Below are 8,939 nucleotides of genomic sequence, written 5' to 3' on the forward strand. Positions count from 1 at the left end.
CCTTCCCAGCCCCCCCCGCGCAGGGCCCGACCCTCCCTCTCGCCCCCTCAGGGCTGGACCCGATCCCCTCGGCCCCCCTCCTCCCGGGCAGCGACCGATCCCTTCAGCACCCCTCTCCCCCCCTCAGGCAAGGCCCCATCTCGTCCTGCCCCGCGGGACCTGAGCCCCCAGCCCCTCAGGATAGGAGCTGACAGGACCCCGTCCCTCCCCTGCTCCCTGCCCTGGCAGGGTCTGCGCCCTCCTGCCCCCTGCCAGGAGCCCTGCTCACAAACCAGAGCCCCCTGGCACCGGCTGAGCTAGGCTGGGGAAGGGGCACCAGGAGCCTGCCCACCCTGCCAGGGAGGGAGATTCTCCAGCAGGCTCCATTGCCCTCCTGCAGTCGGCCATTTGCCCTCCTCCTCCTCCCCCCCACCTGCAGCAGAGCCAGGCCAAGCTGTGGGGGCGGCTTTCCACACAGCCCCAGAACCCCTCCCGTTGCCCCTTCCTGTGCAGGACTGGGATTCAGCCCCAGGCCACTAATGGGCACCAGGCACAGAGCAACAGGGCCCTGCCAGAGCAAAGGCCCTTCACCTCTTTGCCAGCCCTGCGTTCAGTTCTCACTTGACTGGTGTTTGCGGTTTGATGGCAGTGCACAGCCCTGTTCCACACAGCCTGGCCTTCCTTGCACTGCAGGGTTACATGACCGTGCGCGCTCGGGGCACTGAGGAAAGCTGCCAGGGTTTGGGGTCTTTCCTGAGTCGTGTTTTCCTCTGTGGCTATTCTTTACTTGTCTATGGTTTGTTTTTGCAGAACTGGACGAGGGGAATGTCTTACTGTCTCCACTCAGAAAGCCATTTGGATACTGGGCCAATATATGTGCGTGAAAATGGGAAGCTGCACGTGGTAAATCAGGGTGCAGGCGGCATACAGAATGTCACTCCCAAAACAAGACCTTTTAGGCTGTTTTCCAGAGGATTTTCGGTGGAGCTTTGTATGAACAGGGAGGACGATAGGGCAAGGAGGCAGAGGACTGATCATTTCATCTTCACGTACACTAAGGAGGGGAACCTCCGGTACTCGGCCAAGTCTCTCTTCAGCCTGGTGCTGGGTTACATTTCTGACAATGTTGATCACATTGACTCGTTGATTGGTTTCCCAGAGCAGATTGCTGAAAAGCTCTTTTCAGCTGCAGAAGCAAGACAAAAGTTCACGGAACCAGTAACGGGACTGAGAGCTCTACAGAAGTTTACTGAAGCATATGGCAGTTTGGTGCTATGTTCATTATGCTTGCGGAATAGGTAAGTGTGTTCAGTAACAAATGTCATCGTCTGCTAGTGCTTTTTGCTAGCACACTTAAAGTTTCCCTTAAATTATTTTCTCTCAAAAATAATAAAAAAAAATCTCTTGGGCCTTATGACAGCACCTAATTTTCATGAAATTACCTGAGCCTTGTCTTTCTTACTTTGCTGGTTGCTTCATTTTGTCCCATTTCCATTCCCATTTTGTCCCAAGTAACAAGAGATAGGATGAGAGGAAATGGCCTCAAGTTGTGCCAGGGGAGGTTTAGACTGGATATTAGGAAAATTTCTTCACCGAAAGGGTTGTCAAGCATTAGAACAGGCTGCCCAGGGAAGTGGTTGAGTCACCATCCCTGGAGGTATTTAAAAGACGTGTAGATGTGGCACTTAGGGACATGGTTTAGTGGTGGACTTGGCAGTGCTAGGTTAACAGTTGGACTCGATGACCTTAAAGGTCTTTTCCAACCTAAAGGAGTCTGTGATTCTATGATTTTATGATTCCTTTCCTACAAGTGCAGCTGCTAGTTTCATTCTAAGATACAAATCATAATACAGGTAACAGACTACATGCGTGTTAACTAACAGGGGATTTTATGTGAAGGATTAAACCTGCAACTATTTTTTAACAATAATAATCAGCACTTCCGTAGCAATCTGTGTGTTTAATGCCTTCTCAGGTATTTCATGGGACGTTTTTGTAATTGCTGTTTATAAGTATTTCAACATACTTAGCTGACTGTACAGATAAAATACACCCTTGCAAAATGTCTGGGTTTATTTACTATAAGCTTGCTATCCTGTTTCATTTTGGGGGCTCAGAGGAAGATACAGTCTTGTAGGTAAGTTACAGGCTTTGAAGTCAGGCAGGTTTTACCTTAGTTTATTGTGGTTCCCATCCCCGTATTGAACATGTTTTAACGAGGTTCTGATGAGAGTCCAGCACCAGTTTTTCCATCTTCTCAATGTCCACATTGTTTTTCACTAAAAGAAAGTCTAACCAAGCTTAAAACTGGATTATGTTTTTAAAGCCTTGCTCCTACTAAAGTCTTTCCCAGTAATATAACCGGTCTGTCTTCCATCTGTACACTTGAAAAAGGGATGGTTTATCCAGTTTAAAATCAAAGTACAGGCATATTCATCTGAAGTACCAAGGGTGTTTTAAGCACAGTAGGAATGTTTGAGCAGAGGTCAATTATCCTTTGTTTTATCTTTTAAACCTACTCCCTTTTTATCTCTAGTACAGATACTTTTTGTGGGCTTAATTCAGAAATGAAGTTACTTCTGGCATCTTTTGCCATTACAGAAAGCCGAGTTAAGTATCGAGTCTTTGAAATCCAGGAAGTAAGATATTAAGGCATTTTCTGATTAATCTTATTTCTAAAAGAGCCCACTCTTCTCTTCACAACCCCCTTGAGCTAGTAGTACCTCTCAAGAATTGGCTTGCACTCCGCCTTCCGCATAGCTGAATTGCATGGCAAAGGGATTTGGTGGGGTAGTTTGATAGGTATACTTGCAAGTGGGAGGATATTAAGGTCCCCTTATTTGCATGGCCAAAGAGGTGTTCCTTGAGGGATCAAATTAGTAAGCGCCCCTCATTTCAGCAGTGAAGATGCTGACCTCAGGGTTTGTCTTGCCATGGGGAATATAAGGTAAATTCAGGAGAGATTAGTGAATTTGGGGCTTTTCTTGTCACAGGGACAATAAGAAGTAAACGCAGAGGAGATTGGTGAGGTAGTGACTGCTACGTGCTTATTACTGCATATTCATGCATGCCATTCTTGAGTGGTTTGTTCCCATCTCTAAACCTCCTACTGAATAGTTCCAGCACAGATGTTTGCATGGCTGCAGAGTGACTCAGATCAGGGAACCAACACAGCTAAAAAAATAACCCACTGAAAAACTACTGCCTGGGGTGTAGTGACAGCTCTAGTTGGAGTCCTGCAGGTGTCCTGTAGGACTTTTATGTCTAGTGAAGTATTTTGTTTACGTATATAAAAAGTAAAATTTTGCCATTTGACAAGCTATGCTGATACATTTGAAGTAGATTTTAAACCCGGATGAACGTGGGTTTGTCTACACACTTCCTAGATACTGAGGAAGAGCAGTTTGTGAAGTTGATTTACGGTAAACTGGAATATATATTCTGCATTATTCTGAAATAATACAATAATAATCTGTAAAGAAGTCCCTAACTGCGATGTTTGCAAGTTGAAGTCTTAATTGTTAGTCCAATATTTTGAATGAAAGCAAAACCATGACATTTGTTCAAGGAAAAGACTGGGAACTCAGATGTATTGTGTGCAGACTGCACATAAAAAGGTAGTTAGGACAGCTGGCTAATTTCTGTCAATTTTCACATAGGTACTTACAAGAAACAACTGCGTTATGCTTGTGACACTTGAGGATATGGGTGCCTACACTGATAGCTTTTTGGGTTTTTTTTCTCTTTGCAGATACCTGGTTATCTCTGAAAAGCTAGAAGAAATTAAGTCTTTCCGGGAGCTGACGTGTTTAGATCTCTCCTGTTGTAAACTTGGAGATGAACATGAACTGCTGGAACACCTCACCAAAGAGGCTCTGTCTAGGTACCGATTTCTTGACACATAGCTAAAAATGACACTTTCTTTTCCTATCGCTAAGCAGTTCAAAGAATCAGGCTGTGGCTTTAAAGGAAAGTTTCACAGGCAGCAATGTAGTTTGAAGATTTCGGTTGTTCATAAACCCCATTCTTGAGGTAAACAAAATACAGAATTTACTGTACACAAAGCACATGATCCAAAGCACATACTGAATCATAAAAGGTCCTACAAATGTTTAAGATAATTTACTGTCTCATGTTTTTACATCAACTTTTTATAATTCCCACTGGCCAGGTAAAAACTGCATCTTAAGCATTTGGAACAGTTTTACACTTTTATTTCCTTTTTTAAGAGGAAACTTTTATCAGCCAAATTTTTAACCAAACCAGTGTTCCAGATGAAGATTTCTGCAAGCAGTAGGTTGAATATTTAGTTAATTAACATTTCAAAAAAATAAATTTTGTAATTTTGTTTGCTACTAAAGATTGAAAAGTAGAAAATTTTGAAAATAAGCAGGATGACTGCTAATTAGCAGATACTATGTTACTATAAGATTTTGGCGCATTTTGCATCAAGGTTTTGTTTTGAAGGGCTCTGAAGAATGTTTTAGTGTTACGTTTTTCCCTGAGTTTTGTTCATCTATGTTATAATACCTCATTGCTTACTTAAAATCATTGCCGTATCTCTTACCGAATCTGTCCTCTCCCATTGTGCCAAGCATTTTTCTCTTTTTAGTTTTGAGTGGATTTGAGAGTGGCAGCCCTAGTTTAAATAACTTCAGTGTATAAAGAACCTTATTGTCTCTGTTAGCAAATGCTTGTGCTCTAGATCGGTTTGTCACTGGAGCTCTGGGAGTAGCTGGTCAGGTAAGTGCTTCTGTTGAGCTAGCAGAGGCAATATAAAGATATTTGTTAGTCCTACTAACCCAGGCTTCTTTCTTGGTACTTTTTACTAATGTTAACAAAGTGGCCTGAAGGGTTGGCGCAGGAAGACCCCGGCCTTCCGACACAGAGTTTTAGGACATTCTGCAAAACTGTCTAAAATAATGACTATAAACTATGCATTTGTATCTCTCCTCCCAGCGTAAAACGGCTTCTCCTGAAAGACAACTCTTTATCAGATGCAGGCCTTCGCAGAATGACAGCACCAGTACGAGTACTGAAAAAGGGACTTGAGAATCTTTTGGTATTAGACTTGTCTTGTAAGTACTTCATGGTTTAATATTAGAAGCAACCTGTATCCTTTCTGATAAAGAATTTATCCTCCTTAATATGGAAGGAATACAATTCATTTGATGATTCCCATGGGCCAAGTACTCAACTCCAAATTTCACCAACGACTTTCCAGAAGGCACAGGTCATACCTGTAGTCTCCGCCACTTGCTACTTACACAAATATTTTTAATAGTTTGAGAATTGTTATTGTAAATAATTGTATTTTGATCATTAGGGGGAAAAAGTCAGTTTTGACTCACTTTCAAAACATGAAGCGTACTACAAAAAAAGGCCAAAACCCCCTTGTTCCAATATTAGCTTTTGGAACAAATAGTTTCTTGGTATTCTGATCATCTTTCTCCACATCTTGCAACTTAGTTAACTTTACTTGACCTTACAGGTAACCCTAAAATCACAGATGTGGGAATTGGATACCTTCTTTCTTTCAAGAAATTGAATTGTTTGGACATTTCTGAGACAGGTGTCAAGGTAAAAAAAATCTGTCTAAGTTTACTGGACAAGTGTAATCAAATGTTCTTCCCCTCTGACTACTTTATTTCCCTTTTCACTAGGACGTCAATGCCGTCATTAAGCGGATCCAAATGCAGATAGGCCTGGTTCACTCAAAAGTGCCTCTGAAAGAATTTGATCATACTAACTGCAAAACAGAGGGATGGGCAGAGCAGGTATGGGGTTTTAATTCTGTTTTACTCTAGAAATTGTCCTTACAGAGTATTACATGACTGAATAGGAAAGAATAAGGGATAGAGTTGTTTCCAAAGATATTTCTGTACATTTTACAAGAAACATTTTAACTCCTTCAAATGTTATTTCAGACAGTTTTGCAGTGGGAGCAGGCAGTTATGGAGGCCATCAAGCCACAAGACACCTTGAGATCCAGAACAGCAGCTCTGCACTTCTGTACGTAACTGCATAGAGACCACATAGTTTGTTTTCTTTTCTACAAGGAATATTTTCATACTTTTTTATTTTTTAAAGTACAAATAGCATCTCAGGTGTGCAGTTTCAGCCATTTGTGTAACATTTCAGCCATTTGCATTACAACGTGTTTGATTACAGGAGGTTGTTAGACTGCTGGATAACTCTTAAAGTACAGCATGGCAGCATGCTTAGGGCAACTTATAATAACTGAGTTTTCCCCTTAAAATTCCGAGTCCAAAATATAAATGTTATTTTTACCTATGCACATTTCAGCAAAGCAGTCAGTATTCTAGGTTGGCTTGGCCAAAACAATTTGCAACGCAAGTGTGCATTTTACAGCATAATTCTGTTTTTCCCAAAGATCTAAACTTGGTTGGTTTTCTTTTCTGTAGATGGCAAGACACACAGAATAGAGGAAGTAGTCAAATGCACGCTGGTGGAGGCAGAAACAAAAGCATCTGGAAACTTGCAGTTTTATAAGGAAAAAGTTCAAAATTGCCATTTATCTTTGCAAAAGGAGGTTGCAGGCAGCCACGAATTAACGAACAATAAAAAAAGAGCTTTGGCTGAACAAGAGAGAGAAAGGACTTCCAAACAGAAGCATCTGTGCCTCACTGTGGAGGACTGGGATTTGTTAAATACCTACTGAGTCAGAAAGAAGTGGGTCTTTTGTTTGTTGTTTTCTTGCTGATGACAGAATTTAGACATATTGAGAGGGAGTAACAAAGGAGACCAGTATTGTTAAATCTGGTTGCTGTGATATGCTCGTGGGTTAACCTATGCTTGGGGAGGGATAGAGTCAAGAAGAAGGTTGATGATACTACTGTATATTTTCAATACGTAATAATTTTTTCAAATAAAGTTTTTGTTGTTATCCTTAACTAGTTCTTCTGACATAGATATCATTCACAAAAATAGCTGGTCCTATCCCTTCTCCTCTCTCGCCTCCTGAGGGGCAGAAGACTAATCACTGCAGCTCATCTGAAATGAAGCTGCACTGTGCTTGTCAAGTGCCCTGGGACTTTAATAGAGCTGGTAGAACATAAACCTCAGCCTGTAAGCGCCGGGCTGTGCTGATAGAGCTCTGACAAAGGGAAAAAGCAAAGAGGATAAGCACAGGCCCCGGGGGAGGGAGGCAGAGACAGAGTAACCCCTCGGTAACAGCTATTGCAGAAATCCAAAGTAGAACAGAAGTCCCCTATCTCTCATTTTAGCCCAGGAAATGAAAGCTGAAACTGGGTTACTGTAGAGATTAGACTCTGCAGTTGTAATATATTCTCCCTTACAAGAAAATTCGCTGCATTTGAGAGCATTCTGTGGCTTAAAACCTATTCTCAGTGCGCATGCATGCCTGCAATATACTGTCCGTACTTCCCCGTCTAAAAACATTCAGGGCAGCGTTCACAGAATTACACATATTTGCTGTGAAAAAACTAGATACTCAGACTGGTTCTGCGTTGGTCTGTCTGAAGCCAGGAGTAGAGCTGTAGTGCTGCAGGTGTGTTTATCATTGAATTCCTGCCCTGAGCGTTTCTGTCAAAACTGGCTGAGGTGCACGGTGCCCGTGAGTTGCGCACTGCCACCGTCATTGCACTCTTAGGTCTCCAAGGCCAAGAATTTACAACAGGTTTCCTCTACTAGTGCTTGTTTAGAGGATACCTTCCTTTCACACAGTTGTGTGCCACAATTCAGCAACAAGAAAAGCAACACATCCTTGGAAATCATGAAGAGGCCAAGAAAAGAAGCTTCACCTAAAAATGCATAAAGAGCTAAACCCCTTTCTCTCTTTGTTCTTTTATTGCTGAATTTTCCTCAAAAAAGGGCTACACACAAACAAACAAACATACTTGCATTCAAGCCCTACATTTTTTCCCAGAAACTCAAGGCTATTAATAGCTTCAACTGACGACTACATCAGCCCTCTGCTGAGACAAATAACGGCACAAATAGAGACTTAGCAAAACAGCATCTCAACAGGGAGGAAGATGACTGTGGCGCTCATGTATAATCCTCCTCCTGCAGCTGGCTTCTGGTTCAACAGCCACCACGGATTTCTTCTGCTAGCCCTTCCATGACTGTGGAGATCTGCTAATCTGACCATGGAGAGATGCGTGTCTCAGAGAATCGTATACTCCATTTCACATCGGTAAAGCAGCTGGGAGCTGATGCCTTGAGCCGGAAAATAGGCACATCGTGATTTAACATGAACAGTCTGCCCAGGTCACAGACTCGTTGGTAAAATAATACAGTACATCTTTCCTTTTGAAAAGAGGTGTTTTAGAGCACTGTGTTTCTTACGTTCTTCATCCATGGTACAATTACTCCTTTCCTTAGGTTTCTTTCTGACCAGCAGGCTTCCTCTTAAACACACCATTGTGTAAATTTTATCTTAGGAAGACTTAGGCACACTTACCACTATGTCCTCCACCCACTAATCTCTGTTTATTGCTGTCTGCAAGGCACACGGCCTCTGCTGACCAGGAACCAGGCAGTAAGAAAAATTACAGGAGGAGACACCCCGAAATAGATAGGCTCAGCCAAGTGTCTGCTTAAACTGCCCGCTGCATCCCTGGCTGTTTCCAGGCTGGCTTATGAGTCTTGCTGCCTGTGGACTGCTGCTTCCCGTGTCTCTCTTCACAGGTGTAAATCCAGAGCAGGATGAGTCCCCAGTTCCTCTCTCCTTCAAATCTGAGCCCATTAATCACAGCTCTGGCCTCCCAGGAGTGCTCACTGGGAAACTGATACAGGGACATCAGCTGGAGAGCAACCCTGGGGCTCTACCCTGCAGGTACTGGGTGGGACCCCATTTCTTTGTGGTTCAGCTCAATTACAAAGCTTCTTAGGAGAGGGGAGTGCATGTGGTTTCCCCTGCAGCCAGGGATACCCTCCATGTCCCCTAAGCCTGCCTCCATTTCCTCACCCTCCTG

The 8,939-nt window shown here is 43.0% G+C and overlaps 2 protein-coding genes across 2 annotated transcripts in view; one reads left to right on the forward strand and one right to left on the reverse strand.

Moving 5' to 3' along the window:
- The window catches only part of HSPB11 (heat shock protein family B (small), member 11), a 4,734-nt gene extending 4,347 nt beyond the window's left edge, over positions 1-387 (reverse strand). The window contains exon 1 of the mRNA XM_009319835.1: positions 332-387. Within this exon, the coding sequence (XP_009318110.1) occupies positions 332-387 (56 nt within the window). The remainder of the gene's footprint in view (positions 1-331) is intronic.
- A 404-nt stretch (positions 388-791) lies between these two features.
- LRRC42 (leucine rich repeat containing 42) lies at positions 792-6,889 on the forward strand. The gene is made up of 7 exons (XM_009319790.1): positions 792-1,277; positions 3,731-3,862; positions 4,939-5,057; positions 5,471-5,559; positions 5,643-5,756; positions 5,907-5,991; positions 6,405-6,889. The coding sequence occupies exons 1-7, from the start codon at positions 805-807 to the stop codon at positions 6,659-6,661; spliced, it is 1,269 nt and encodes a 422-aa protein (XP_009318065.1). The 5' UTR covers positions 792-804; the 3' UTR covers positions 6,662-6,889.
- The last annotated feature ends 2,050 nt before the right edge of the window (positions 6,890-8,939 follow it).

This window comes from Pygoscelis adeliae, unplaced genomic scaffold (assembly GCF_000699105.1).
Source record: "Pygoscelis adeliae isolate BGI_AS28 unplaced genomic scaffold, ASM69910v1 Scaffold181, whole genome shotgun sequence".
Taxonomy (NCBI): Eukaryota; Metazoa; Chordata; class Aves; order Sphenisciformes; family Spheniscidae; genus Pygoscelis; species Pygoscelis adeliae.